A 15,255-nucleotide genomic window follows, 5' to 3' on the forward strand; every position below is an offset into this window, starting at 1 on the left:
CTTGTGGCTCTTTTTGAAGCTGGAAAGAATTGACCACGTAGCTTTGCTTAAAGCAATCAGACTGCAGTTTTCTTTAAACAATTACAGTTGACTGTAAGAAACACTGATAAGGAACGAGGGTACAATTCTGGTGTACCAGATACCTGGCTGTCATTAATTCCTCTACTTCCCATTCTCAAACTTCATCTGGTAAAGAACAAGCAGCATCAAGTTATTTACCATAAATATCAGGGAGACAAAGAAAACAAGACACAAAGCCAAGTTAAATGCACTTTATTTTTTTAAAGTTCATTCACAAAATTGAATGATTGACTCAAGCTGCACAGCAGGTAGTAAGTAACTGCACGGCAGTGAAAATCAAGCACCAAGAGGCTTGGATAAAGGTCCTCATAAGGATGTTTCTGCAAAAAGGAAGAAGAAAAGTACATAATGAAAAAGTCTACAATTACACCCATTCTCTTCACTGAGAATCCAACTGTTGTAATAGTGTTTGCTGGCTAGTCTATTAGGTAACAGTCTATTAGATAACAGATCAAGCTATGAGACCTCTCTAGTCTATGAGGGACAGCTTGTCATTTTTCTTTGGGAGTACTAAGCACTGTTACTTTATAAAAGCTTACCTTTTTATTATCCATGAGCTTGGACAGAAGTTTCTGGATTTTTTTCAGAGTTGATATGCCTGTGGTAGCAGAGTCCTCCCTAGAAAAGTAAACAGCCTTTAGAACTAGCTTTTTTTCAGACAAGTTCCATCTCAGGCTAACCCCCCCACCTCCCACCAATGGCCCACCCGACCTCCCACAAGCATTTGGGGGAAGATTCTAATATTACTTTGAGCCATTATTTTAAGGAAATAGGTCAAAGGAAGGTAAGAAATACAGAAATTAAAGGGTAAATATACATCACAGTAGAGGTAATTAAAAAGCGCTCATTTCCTTCATTTGGGAGCCACCAAGAATAGGGTGTCAATTTAAAGCAACTCAGTTCCAGAAAAACCAAGTTCAGCTTAACTGGACTAGTTTTGGCTCAATATATTAAGGAAAATGAGAAGGCTGGATTTTAGAGAGCTATATGGATGTAAGTAAAATCTGTTCTTACCTATCAGCATAGCAATAAAACCTTTTCTCCTGGTTCTGACTGCTAGTCCTAAGAGTCAGGTGTGCCTTACTCTGGTCTGCCTCCTTCCTTGCGATGGTCACTGAAACTTCACTCTCCTAGCTTTCATGGAGTGCCGTGGCCTGCCCCTGGCTTATCTGTACTCCACATACCACAAGTGTCTACTCTCAGCTGTAGAGTGTCTGGGCTCGGAGCCATTCGCGCTATACTTGCTAGCAGTTCCTAGTAGCTGAACATCTCTCCTGGATCTTTAAAGGCATTGTCACGAATCCTGAGGTATCTGCAAACTCCCTCAATAGTTAAGGTTCCACCTGCCATTGCAAACTCAGCCAATATCAAACCCATGGAACTATTTCCCACCCACCTCCACCTCCACCTCCCACCCAACCCCACCCCAACCCTCCCCAAACTTCCAGGTAACACACCCATGGGATGGAATACACAATCCTAGTGGTAAACAAATATCTATACTACTAGGTACAATGGCACTGAAATTGAGGGCACCAAAGCGAGGGCTCAAAGGAAGCTATGTACAAATAACAATGATTGGATAATAAACGTTATAAAGGTTTTAAAAGTCATTTTCTATACAAGCAACATTTTAGGCTGGTTGTGTGATCGTGTGCCATATTTAAAGGAAAACTGCAGTTAGCAAGTATTTAAATCGCCAATGTTTCCTCATGATATGAATTTTTAATCTCCATATAGTAAGTGGTCAATCCATAAACCTCTATAAAGACCCACCCAACCAGGACAGAAACTGCAGTTTTCCTTTAATGTAAGCCTGTTTTTGTGTTGAATTAAATTCTTAATGGCACTAATCAGTTTAAAAAAGGTCTTCCCCCAAACTTCTAATTTGTGGATTTACGAGGTGGCATTAGCCAGCAGCTGGTTTCTATTCTCTGGCAGAGTTTTGAATTTGAATTGATAGAAGCATTCAACATCAGGGGTAGTGGGTAGGGAAGGTCCAAAACTCTGCCAGTCCCGAATCCATACAGTTGTCATTCCATTCAAGAGGGTATTAAATCTTTTATTGATTACACATGATAATGGATGATACACAAGCTTCATTCCCATCTATAACTTTATCTGGTACCATAATTCAATTTAGATATATTGCATAGGATGTGCCAACAATCATTAATAACCAAAAAAAAAAAAAAAAAAAAACTCCATGACTTTGCATGGGTGACCCTTTTAATGGTGAACTCCAGGTCACAACACAGTAACTGTCAGTTCAACTACACCAAGGTTCTGAAGACAACAGCTTCTCCACCAAGCAGGTTGTAAATAAATTTCAAATGGAACCTGGCATCACCCTGAAGGAATTCTAACTTCACACTGTTGGGGTAGTTTACCAAAATGGCTTCAGAGTAGACTAACTTTACACAGCACATTAAAAAAAAAAAAGACATTTATTCAGCGTCATGATCAGACTATTACATTTAGCAATCAACAGCATGGGTGCAAAAAAAAAAATCTACATTAAAACCCTTTGTTGGAATGCTTTACACTTTCCACAGAACAGAAACTAAAATAACCTGTTATACAATTAGTCACAAGTACAGTCCTCGAGTTTTTTGCCCATACACATGAGTATTGTCTAAAACATGTCTTCTTTGTAGCAGCTAGGCCCTGCCACCACTGTGCTTGGCTGAGTTCACAAATCTGTTGTAACCTGTAGCTTCCCTGTCACTTCTCTGGCTCTCCTCTCCTGCTAAGCTTTGTTTCCTGTTGAACAATATGGAATAAAGTTGTTAATCTAAACATATTAAGACTCAAGGCTACAATCCAATAGCAAGTTGTTTCCCACAAATTTTGCTGATCTGAACATTAACTTAATATCCACAATTTTACTGTAATTATAATGTTAACTACGTTGCACTGCTCAGCTATATTAGGGTTACTGGGTTCATTATAAATTACAATTAAGTGAGAACAAAAAGAAGGTGTTTACTTACCTGGCAGTAATTAAAACCTTCTGCCACTGCCATAGCTACTGCTGCTGCTGGAACCACCATAGCCACCTAAAAACAAAATTTATTCTCTCAAGTTTTACAAGTATGAACAGTAACGATGTTTTTATAGTTGGGGCTTAATCTATTTATATTGCATAAGCTGATAATCACAGGTTGGGGCTCACATGATTTTCCCAACTCAAACTACTTTAATTCATTCAAAATTTCCTCAGTTTTAAATTGCCAGCGTTTTCGTTTCTACATCTGCACTGCCAAAAGATCTAATGCTTTCCTAAACAGTATTAGTTTAGCTCTCCAATACCACATATATACCATACCTTGGTTTCGTGGTTTAGCAAAATATTGGCCTCCACCACCATAGGGGCCAGAACTTCTGCCTCCAAAGTTTCCTCCTTTCATGGGTCCAAAATTTGAAGATTGATTGTTGTAATTGCCAAAATCATTGTAGCTTCCGCCACCTCCAAAATTGCTTCCTAAGAATGGAAAAGAGGACCTTTATATATTATTCAGGAAAAATGAGAAATCCTAGTGTTCAGAGTAAAAAAGCTGCTTGATCTGCCTTGCTCCCAAACTTCTGTGGCTCCAATTTCGATTATCTTTGTATTTCATGGGCAAGGCATTCAGTTGAATAATCCAGTAACTAAAACTTCACCCAACTCATCATGGCATAACAAAAAGTATACATTCTCTTGCCTTCAAGGCCTTTACCCAGCCAGGGGCACAGCAAACACATGCTGGATACATCAACTAAGCGCCTAAGATCCCTAAATCCTGCTAGAAGCTAATCTAATTCCAATTGAGACACCACTATCCACTTAACCATCTATTTGGGAGTGAGGCGGCCCCAGCTTAAAGCTAGGAGGAGGTAGCATTGCAAGCCCATTAAAAAAAAGTACCATGCAGCACAACACACAATACTTTAAGACCATCAAATCCTCCTAAGGATAAACTCTAAAAGGCTAATCTAGCTATTGCACCAAGTACTTGGATCACTGGATACCTACCACTACCACCGCCAAAGCCGCCTCCGCCTCCACCGTTGTTATAGCTGTCATAGCTGCCACTCCCGCCATAGCCACTGCCCTGGTTTCCATAACCCTGTCCACCACTTCCATAGCCTCTGCTTCCTCCAGAGTAACCAGGGCCGCCTCCTCCATAACCACCTACAAGAATACAAGTCTTCTCAATAAGACAAAAGTATTCAGCAGTCAAATTCTGCGCAAGCACGGCTAAAGGCCTGCTCACAACATGCTATTAGACCATAGGTGAACTTGTCATGCACTAGGGTTTTAGTCTCTACTAACCTACTCTAAAGGTTGCCAAAACTGTTTACCTGTGGTTCTTTAACAAAACTTACCGTCATTACCAAATCCATTATAGCCATCCCCACTGCCACCATATCCGCCACCACCACGGCTGCCACCAAAGCCACCTAGAAGAAAGTGGAATTTAAAAACCAGGTCTAAAGTATGTGGATTGCATACAAGTCACCTTATACAAATTTAAAGAAGCAATCAATTAGAACTACTCCCATATTTAACAGTTACTGGTTAGAGCGAAACCGGAACTACATTTGGATTAAAATGTAACTTTCAGCAAATCATCAGGGAGTCACTATAATTTTACTATTAACTCTTTATTAGTAAACTACAGCCAAACATACCTCGACCACTGAAGTTTCCTCCACGACCAAAGTTGTCATTCCCACCGAAACCACCTCCACGACCGCCACCAAAGTTTCCAGAACCACTTCGACCTGAAGAATCAAGATGAAGTGTTGGGCTGTACAGACTGTAATTATTCAAAATTATGTTTACGGTTTAGTTAAGCAGCAAACTCACCTCTCTGGCTGGATGAAGCACTAGCCATCTCTTGCTTAGACAGGGCTTTTCTCACTTCACAGTTGTGGCCATTCACAGTGTGGTATTTCTGAACTAAACGATTTTGAAAATAAACAGATCATCTCATAATTCAGTATACAGCACGGATTTCAGAACCCTTAAATGCCAGCCACCTGATACTTACTGACAATCTTGTCTACGGAGTCATGGTCATCAAAGGTTACAAAAGCAAAGCCTCTCTTTTTACCACTGCCTCGGTCAGTCATGATTTCAATTACTTCAATTTTCCCATACTGTTCAAAATAATCTCTCAGGTGATGTTCTTCAGTGTCTTCTTTAATGCCACCAACAAAAATCTTTTTCACAGTTAAGTGGGCACCAGGTCTTTGAGAATCCTAAGGTAAGAAAAATTAACGTGTTATTGAAACCTATTTAAGTTAGGAATATTAAGTCTGTTATACTCCCACATGTAAAGTCCCCCTAGTGGAAATCCTCCAAATGACTAATGCAAGGAGGAAAAAGGCACTTACTTCTCTTGAGACGGCCCTCTTTGGTTCCACAACTCTTCCGTCCACCTTGTGTGGCCTTGCATTCATGGCCGCATCCACCTCCTCCACCGTGGCGTATGTGACAAACCCGAAGCCTCTGGAGCGCTTGGTGTTTGGATCCCTCATTACCTTAAAATGATTAATACGTGTTAAGACTCCTGAAATGGTTGACTTTTCTACCTTGACTGAGGCAACAGGAAGCTATTACCAACCTTTTATCTCAAGTCCTTCCTTCCATTTCCCACTGACCATCTACAGTAAATCAGCTGGGTGCTTTTTTTACTCAGTTAAAGCCACACCATACTTACAACTACCATCCTATTAGCATTCAAACAATAACCGCAGCAACTTAAGCCAAGAAAACCAACTAGTTCTACAGCCCTTTGTCTCTTTCAAGTCTTACCACACAGTCTGTGAGCGTTCCCCATTGCTCAAAATGGCTCCTCAGACTCTCATCGGTTGTTTCAAAGCTCAATCCTCCGATGAAGAGCTTCCGCAGCTGTTCGGGCTCTTTGGGAGACTAGAGTGGAGGAGGGGTAGAAATAAGTAGGACTATAACGCAAACCATCTTTCAGTTGCAAGAAAGAAAACAGATAGCAACGTACGAAGCACTTATTGTTCCTTTGGGGCGCAACAAACCACGTGTTTCTCCCCACTGGGGGAGGCAATGTGTTGGGGGCTGGGTGGGCTCGGAGGCTCTGAGCGCATGCGTCCCTTACTGTCCCTCCGACGCACGCGCAACAAAAGGACTAGGAACGAGACCTGCAAGGCCCACATCCTTCCGTAGCTGCTTTTTTAAAAAGTAGCCCATTGGGACAAGGTAAAAAACAGACTAAATGTGTCAAAGAGTTTTGCAAGGGGCACCGAGCAGGCGTGATTGATAAGGGTCGCAAGACAGCAGCCTCATGGCGACGAGGACAAAATGGCGACCTCAACTCAGGGAGGGGGAGGCCCGGGCAGCGATCGAAGAACCGTCGACAAAGCTGGGGCAAGCAGCCAAACTGCACCCTGCTAAACTCAGGAAAGGAAGAGAAAAGGATATTCAGCTGTAGAGAGCGTCTTACCCACCTCTGATTTAGACATGACGGCAGTGGAGGCGGGGAAGACTTTAACGATGCTTTCTCGGCGGCGTCCACGGGCAGAAAGGAGTATCCTCACGAACGTATCTGCCAGCCTACCTTCGGCCTCCCTTTTTTATCCCGCCTCCGCGCTTTCGGCATTGGTAGACTCCGCCCCCGGATAGCTCTGATTGGATATTTGAAACAGCTTTCCCCTACCATTGGTCTCTGGTGCTGCATTGCTGTGTAACGTCATCCATTTGGGCGTTCTACGCAGTCTCCACCCCTCGAGGTCTATTGGCTCTCGAGTAATCTTATTCTTAACTAGTGTGATTGGCTAGTAATGCAATCATTCGTGTGTGAATGTACTTAAGTTATTTAAAGAAACGTTTTAATCCTCTACGTCCTTAATTTTATATTCAGTTTACCTGGCAAACCATGATTAATACTACGCATCAGAAAAGCGGTTAGCAAGTTACAACATTTTCTTTTTTTGGCGACGACTGCCCGCTGAGCGCATGTGTAGGAAAATGGCGAGTTTACGCAGGCGCGTAGGAAGTTGCGCTTGGCGCTAGGAACACGTGAAATGGCGGGCCGGAGACGGCGGCGAACCTAAGGCGCCTGCGTAGTGGCGGGCGTTGGGCCCCCTTTTGCGCAGGCGTAATGGGCGGGGAAAGGGTCCGGGCTCAGGATTGGTCGCGCAGGCGCAGGGAAGGATCCGTTTTGGCGGGCGGTTGGCGTTGCGCAGAAGGCGGCAGCGGCGGTGGCTTGTGGCCTCACCACAGAAGAACAGGGCAGACGTTAGCGTGAGTGATCGGTCTCGATCCCGGGTAAGTGGCTGACAGTCTTGCCTACGCATTCGAGGTCTTGAACCGACTCCAATCGGTCCCGTTATTGTGTGTAATGAATGGACCGCGGGGTGGGGGATCGTGAAGGGGGAGCGGTGGGTCCACCCAACCAATGGAAGAACAGGGGCGGGATGTTTTATCCCCGTAGGTTCTGTGGAGCCTTGCAGCCGAAGAGTTTGACTGGCGAGTGTATAGGCCAATTGGGTCTGCCTTTAGCTGCCGCCTGACCGGTCCTTGGGCCATCGATATGTAGGAGGAGGGCTTGCTCCTCCTGAGCAGCGGCTCACTGAGCCAATGAGCACGAAGCGCGCGGTAGGTTGGGCTCCTCGGAGAGGCAGCGGTTTGACTCCAATGGGGGGTGCGGGAGTCGAGCGCTTAAATGGATAGACCAAATCTGGAGCCAGTAGGCACGCAGCCTATTGAAAGCGCTCGGGCTGACTGTCCAATCAGCGCTCTAGCAGAGGGAGGTCTTAGATTTGGGGTTGCGAGGTTGAGGAGTCACTGCCTGCGATGGCGCCTTGGGGGTGGGTATTTTATCCACAATGATTTGAACGAAGCCTTTGGGCTTCCAGGCCACACAGTTTTCTGGTAGAGAAGCTGTAAGTTTGCTCCTGAATGCCTGAATTTTGGTTTTTGTTTTCCCACATCGGTACATCCCTCAATCCCGCATTTTTAGGTTGGGGGGGTTGGGGACAAGGAGTGTTTTTTGACTTTGAGAACTCCTTTACGAAGACTGACTTGAAATATTAGAAAGATTTATAGCATAAATCTCTTTGTACTGCTGCGGAAAGGTACCCAGGAAAAGTCAGCATAATAGTAATAATGCATATTTCCACGGACTAAGAGATTTGTAAATCCACAGACAAAGTTTTGGCAAGGTACATAACAAAGGGTGTTACCTCCAGGGTTACAGTGGGATGGAGACAGGTTGGATCTCCAATGTTTAAATCTTTGCAGGGATAATAATTTGTGATTAAAGTTAAATTTTAAAGCCAGTTGTTTTTGTGTTTTTTAGTTACAAGCAAGTACTTCTCACCACCTACTTACACCTCAAAAAAGTGCTGTTTTTCCGTTAGGAACTAAGGTGACCCTCGATTTTAAAATACAAATTTTGAAAAGGTGACTTCCTGAGTACTTGCTAGGCATCATGCTAAGTGTTTTACAAGCATTGCCCACGTCCCCAAAGTCTTTTAAGTTCTTTTCTGAGGATCTTTTCTCTGCATCTGTATCACTTTCTTTAAACCAGTACAGATCTCCTAAGCCCTTTCTGCTGTTCTTTGAGGATATCAGGATTTAGATAAAAGACAAGTTGCTTAAGGAGGTTAATACTTAGGATGTTGGAGATAGGACTCATTCATCACCTGGGTTGTTTTTTTTTTTGCCTTCTGATTTTATTTCCTTCAAAGTATTTTATAAGCAGTCCATATTGTATTGGTAATGGCCGTTCTACTCTGTCCAGTATATTTTAGTAAAACATTTTAATTACATGTTGACTGTATCAGAGTCTGTACTGCTCTATTATTTACTGATTTATTGTCAGAGAAAATCATTAAATATTGTAATAAATTCAGATACACATGAAGTTCTGTTATGAGTAGAGACCTTTCTGATATACAAAAGGAAGATGATTTTAACTGAGCTTATTGTGAACAGAGGAAAGATTTTCCTGTTTTTGGCACTTGCAAAAGGAAAACCTATTTTGTACTTGCTTATAAGCTGTTTGTAGGTATTCTAATAACACAACTATTTCGTTTATAAGAACTAAAGTGATACAGATTAAGGGTGAAAAAAAAAGTGAAAGCTTTGGTTGTTCAGTCCTGTCTGACTCTTGCGACCCCATAGACTGTAGCCTGCCAGACTCCTCTGTCCATGGAATTGTCCAGGCAAGAATACTGGAGTGGGTAGGTATTTCTTTCTCCAGGGCATCTTCCTGAACCAGGGATCGAACTCGGGTCTCCTGCATTGCAGGCAGACCATCTGAGCCACCTGGGAAGCCCCATCTGTCCCTGATTTATTTAGGTTTGAAAGGAATAGTCTTGATCTACTACAGAGTTTCTAAGTCTCAGCGATATTGACATTTTGAGCCTGATAAATGCATCTTACTTCCCCCACACCTCTTCTTGTGACAATCAAAATGTCACCAAATGTCCTTTGAGGGAAGGGTGCAAAGTCTCCACTTGAAAACCATTGATCTGAAATGACAGATGGTAGAATCGAGTATCTTGTCAAAATCTTTTATTTTGGAATTTAATTGGAATTTAGAGAGAAGATGGGTGAAGTGTTTAGGAAGTGTTCTTGGGTAAATGGCTCTTCGGTAAAAGTCCTTATGATTATCTCTTCAGATGTAGTGTGATCACTGTTTGATTGGATAAAAGGAAAGCTACATTAATGTTTTTACCATTTCTTTCCATTTAAACACTGATTGCATCTTGTGTTTGGCTTCCTAAAATAATGGCAAATAAGTTTTTGGAGAGGTAGACTTTGCTTCAGATGCTTCTTTCATTCTCATCTGACTTAATCTAATCCTCTTTCCTTTAAAGTTTCACTATACAAACAGATATGCAAAGCATTCTGACATTTTCTCATTTATAGTACCCTATTTCATTTTTTTAAAAACACAGGTTGATTTCTGCTGAACTGATTTTTCAGCTGTTTAGAGACCCATACTTTGGGGGAAAAGAAATACTGACTTGAAGAACAGGTAAACCAAAACATGCCTCCCTAGGTTACTCTCTGAGTAGATTCCTTTCATCTCCAGCCCTGCCTACTTTGGTTTATAAACAAATTAATCAGTGATCCTTTATTTGATGTTTTTTAATGGTATATTTTTATTTGAAAATTTTTAGGACTTGTACCTAGACTTTTTGGTTTACTGTGATGTGTGAATAAAAGTTGCTTGTTTTATTGTAAGTTCTCTTACACTGTCATAGTTAATAGTCTGATAAACATTTCTCTCTGGTGGGGAAATTTTGGTGAGTAGTTTTAAATTGAAATCTAAGACTATTATATTGAAAATCCTGAGTTTAGACTTTTATTTCTTGCTTTTGGAGAACTTGGTTTGATTGTTAACTTGTACACTCTTAACAATACAAAATGCTGAGTCTGTGTTACAAAAATTTCAGACACTTGTGCTTAGAACTTAGAGGCATATCCTGTTGCATCCAAACATTAAATGATTGTTATATAAAAGGAAAAATAACACATCTTCATTAGTCTGTCTGAAATCCAATAAGTAGAAAGCTTCTCTCAGGTAGAAGGTGAGCAGGATGATAACTGGGGAAAGACAAAGACAGAGCATGCCTTTGAGTTGGCTGGATTTTTATATATCTAGGAAAGTTCTGGTGATGTTCAGAGCCCTTGACAATATTTCTAGAAAAGAGAGAAAGGTATCCAGGGTACAGAGGTTTCTGAGGAAGACTAGTATTTTTTGCATTTACCATTTATTTAACCACATAGCATAATTTTTATATCTTAATGAAATAGCTCATATCACATCTCCTGGTCGAGCATTTTTTTCTTGTCCTTTTACTTGGTCTGTTTTTATTTCCCTCACCTAACATGAAATTGGGCCTAAATGCTCTGGATGTTGACTCTAAAAGCAATAAAATTATAGTGCTAGATATCATTTATAACTGACTCAGTGTGGCTGATATTTACACATTGTTATTGATGACCTTGGACTCTGGGCAATTGTCTTTTTTCTCTGATATAAATTGATTTCCCTTCCCTTCTTGTAGAGGATGGCTTTAACTGATCATTGTACTAATGGGAAGGAGTCCAGGTCATCCTGAGAAGAGTTGGCTTGTGCAGAGTCCAGGACGCAGATTTGTTGGATTTCTGTAAGCCACTCAAAGCCACATATTCATTTCTGATGACAACTTTACACTTGTGTTGGCAGAACACCCACAGTGACAACTGTTGCCTATGTTTAGTCTGCCCGGGAGCTCTACCAGCTAGCATGTTTGGGGGAAAACCTACACTGTTCTTGTTAGCAGCTATGTAAATATTAGACCTTTCTGAATTTATCTTCTCAGATCTGCCATCCTTTTAGGTAAATTGCATTCTCGGATTGCCTCAACTTACCTTTAAAATGAAAGATGAAAGGATTTAGGCATTCTTGGGTCATTTAAAGCACAGTTCTCTTTGCATCAGTAATTAGTTTTATAAATGTTTGGTTGATTATTTTTAAAATTTTATTTCCCCTGTGTCTTAGTTTCTTGTGGCTGCAATTACCACAAACCTGGTGGCTTCAAACAACAAGAGTTTATTCTTTCACAGTTCTGAAGGCCAGAAGTCTGCAATCAAGGTGTTGAGCCCGTTCTGGAGGCCCTAGGGGAGAATCCCTTCCTTGCCTTTTTAGCTTCTGGTGGTTGTCTGTTTTCCTTGCCTCCTCACTCCCTGCTCAGTCTTCACATTGCTTTCTCTATATGTCTCTCTCAGAACGCCTACCTCTCTTAAAAAGATATGTGTGATTGCATTTGCTGCTGTTACTGCTGCTGATTGTATTTAAGGCCCACCTAATAATCTGGGATAAATTTCTCCTTTCACATCTTTAAAGCACATCTTTTGCCATATAAAGCAATAGTCACAACCTTGAGGGATTAGGTCATGGATATCTTTGCGGGATTGGGGGGCATCATTCAGACTACTGTACCCTGGTTCTTTAAACCCTATCCAAATAAATATTATCTAATTCAAAAAAGAAAAGGTTATTTTTTAAAATGAGGAGCAAGTGGTGGGGAGAGTAGGGAAAGGCTCAGGAAACTCAAAGTGAGCCATTTGCGTTCTTTGGCCCTAAGTTTCTTATGGAAGGAATTGGCTAGGTGATAACTAATAGTTTTCTAGACCTAAAATTTTTTATGAAGTGACTCCTAAATTGTCTTGGGAGTTTATTTTTGAAGTCAATTTTAAATGCAAATCAAGAACTAATTCTTATATTTTGGGCCAATATAGTCCAACTGGTTTTCCCTAGAACTTGAGGGACAGAAAACTGAGTTGTTGACTGGTTGTTAATTTCTCAGGGTATTAACACTTGATAACAAACCTGTACTTGTTGTGTGTGATTTTCTAAAATGAGCGTAATAGATGAGCTAAACCACTTTTCAGTCATTCCAGTGAGGCTGAGGACTGTGTAGTCTGGATTTCCTATCCAGTAAGAATAGTTCATCAAACTTAAACACTTAAAGTCAATTTTACCTCAGTTGAGGTAAAAAAATTTTTAAGAGAGGGGGGTAGCAGAATTTTAAGGGAAAAAAAAAAACTGACAGATTTTTCTACCTGAAACTAGGTTGACCTAGATTTTAAATTTTTCACTCGCAGTCTTTTTTCCTTCTGGCTGTGCAGCATGCTGGATCTTAGTTCGCTGCAGTGGACGCTCTTAACCATTGGACCTTCAGGGAAGTTCTGATATGCAGTCTTACTCTTCAGACTTACTGAGTGCCTGTTCCATCATGTTTCACTGCTAGGAAGCACACCAGAAAGCATGGGATTGAGATGGTGTCATTGAAAGGACTGCTTCAAGATCAAGTTTTATAACACACTCATTATTTATTTCTTCCATGGAGTGGAGGAACCAAATTAAATTCAAGAGTTTCTCTGATTGTAATCTGCAATTCTTAGAATAACACAAGTTCATATCTGAGCCAATGGGCATAATTAGTCGGAATAAAATGCCCTCTACAAAGAGGTCAACCCAACAGGCTGGGAAATCTATCTTTGGTTTCTGAGGCAAATCCTTGAACTCCATGTGCCTTGTTTCGTATCCCTAAATCAGTAAGACTCACTTACCTCACAGGGAGTCGTGGAGGGTAATATACTGCTAATTTGTTCAGTATTTCACAACAATAAATTATATCTAGTAATCTGATAAACATAGGCAAGCCTCATTTATACATGTAGTTGGAGACAAGGATAGATAAAACTTACAGATAGTTCAGAAAATTCATTAAAGTTATTTTTAACTACTTCTGTTATCAAACATTTTACCTTTTGTTTCCTGTGTACTTTCCAAAGTGTTTTCTTGTGCTTTTTCCATAACAGACATGAGGTAAGTAGGGCAAAGAGTTAACACTAAGTAGATGATGAAGGGATCAATTCATCAAGAGGATACAGTAATTCTAAAATTTACACAACTAATAATAAGCACCAAAATACAAGAAAGAAAACAATAAAACTCAATAATACTCACTTGCAATTGTATTGGCAACTTCAACACCTTCTTTTAGTTAAAAAAAAAGAAGAACTGAAATAATGTGTGCTGTGGGGTCAGTCATGTCCAATTCTGCAACCCCATGGACTATAGCCTGCTAGGCTCCTCTGCCCATGGCATTTTTCAGGCAAGAATACTGGAATGGGTTTTCCATTTCTTACTCCAGGGGATCTTCCCAACCCAGGGATCAGAGTCTCCTGCATTGGCAGGCAGATTCTTTACCACTGTGCCACCTGAGAAGTCCGTTAATAGAACAGGTAGACAGCAAAGCAATGAAGGGTTGAACATCACTGTCAATGAGCCTGATACCATAGACATTCATAGGCTATTCCACCCAGCAGTAGCAGAATATACATTTTTTTCAAGTGCACAGCAACATTTAACAAGTCAGACTGTCAAATCTCAAAAGGATTTGATTATACAAAGTATGTTTTCTGGCTGTAATGGAATTAGAAATCAGTAACTGAAAGACACCTGGAAAACACCCCAAATAACTGAAACTAAACAATACACTTCCAAGTAACCCATGGATCAAAGACAAGATCACACAAAAAATTGGAAAATTATTTTGAACTGAATAAAAATGATGACATAACAAAATGTGTGCGATCTAGCCAAGGCAGTGCTTAGAGGAAAATTTATAGCATTAAATGCTTTAATTAAAAGACAAAGTTTGAGATTGACATGGACACACTACTGTGTTTAAAATGGATAAACAAGGTCCTACCATATAGCACAGGGAGCGCTGGTGGGTGTTACACGGCAGCCTGGGTGGGAGGGGCTTTGAGGGGAGAATGGACAGATAGATGAAGGGCCGAGTCCCTCAGCTGTTTACCTGAAACTATCACAACATTGTTAATCTGCTATACCCCAATACAAATAAAAGGTTTTTTTAAAAGGTGGAAAGATCTAGAGTCTTTCTGTCTTAACCTAGAAAAAGGGATAAGAGTGATGATGTTTAAGGGTACAAAGTTGTAACAGGTAGTAAATAAACTCTAAAGACCAAATGCAGGACTTGCCTGGTGACACAGTGGATAAGAACCCACCTACCAATGCAGGGGACATGAACTCGATCTCTGGTCTAGGAAGGTTCCACATGATGCACCACAAACACTGAGCCCATGCTCTAGAGCCTGCAAGCTGCAGCTACTGAAGCAAGCGTACCTAAAGGCTGTGCTCTGGAAAGAAGCTCGTGCACTGCAGCGAAGAGTAGCCCCCGCTCGCCACAACTCAGGAAAGCCCTCACACAGCAATGAAGACCCAGTGCAGCCAGAAATAAAATTATTTTAAAAAATAAAAAATCAAAAAAGACCTAATGCATGGTATCATGGATATGGATAATATTGTACTGTAATTATATAATGTGATAAATATCACTACACTGTCCACCATATTACAGTATATGTATTTAAGATATACATGCTGTATACCTTAAACTTACCATATTACATGACAAATTCATTCAATTGAAAAAATCAAGCCCACAGTAAGCAGAAGAAAGGAAATAGTGAAAGTTAAAGCAGTGTATAGTTGATGACGTATAAAACAAAACCAGTAGAGAAAAAAATCAATGAAACTGAAAGTTGTTTTTTTAGGAGAAGATAAGGTAGTGAGCAAGTTTGATCAGTGAAAAAAAGACACAAATGACTAACATCAGGAA

The 15,255-nt window shown here is 40.8% G+C and overlaps 2 protein-coding genes across 5 annotated transcripts in view; one reads left to right on the top strand and one right to left on the bottom strand.

The window, feature by feature from the left end:
• Positions 1–257: 257 nt before the first annotated feature.
• On the bottom strand, positions 258–6,689 carry HNRNPA1 (heterogeneous nuclear ribonucleoprotein A1). 3 transcript variants are annotated; one of them, XR_008681838.2, is made up of 12 exons: positions 6,550–6,689; positions 5,885–6,001; positions 5,464–5,610; positions 5,118–5,328; positions 4,934–5,026; positions 4,756–4,848; positions 4,450–4,524; positions 4,097–4,255; positions 3,410–3,565; positions 3,075–3,140; positions 621–699; positions 258–401 (listed from the first exon to the last, which is right to left on the bottom strand). XR_008681838.2 is itself a non-coding variant. In XM_055395591.2 (11 exons), the coding sequence occupies exons 1-10, from the start codon at positions 6,562–6,564 to the stop codon at positions 3,085–3,087; spliced, it is 1,122 nt and encodes a 373-aa protein (XP_055251566.1). In that variant the 5' UTR covers positions 6,565–6,689; the 3' UTR covers positions 2,128–2,844; positions 3,075–3,084. The 3 variants fall into 3 exon arrangements, 2 of the variants coding, with proteins under 2 accessions (XP_055251566.1, XP_055251567.1); XM_055395591.2 differs by lacking the exons at positions 258–401; positions 621–699 and adding an exon at positions 2,128–2,844; XM_055395592.2 differs by lacking the exons at positions 258–401; positions 621–699; positions 4,097–4,255 and adding an exon at positions 2,128–2,844.
• Positions 6,690–7,225: 536 nt separating this feature from the next.
• Positions 7,226–15,255, top strand: part of CBX5 (chromobox 5) — a 34,936-nt gene continuing 26,906 nt past the window's right edge. The window contains exons 1-2 of one of the 2 annotated variants that reach the window (XM_055394608.2): positions 7,234–7,369; positions 7,536–7,699. The gene's annotated coding sequence lies outside the window, so the exon portion shown is untranslated. Of the gene's footprint in view, positions 7,370–7,535; positions 7,700–15,255 lie in introns of both variants that reach the window. The other variant, XM_055394607.2, reaches the window with a different exon arrangement.

The sequence above is a fragment of the Moschus berezovskii genome, chromosome 6, assembly GCF_049115385.1.
Source record: "Moschus berezovskii isolate FMDL1 chromosome 6, NW_MosBer_1.0, whole genome shotgun sequence".
NCBI lineage: Eukaryota > Metazoa > Chordata > Mammalia > Artiodactyla > Moschidae > Moschus > Moschus berezovskii.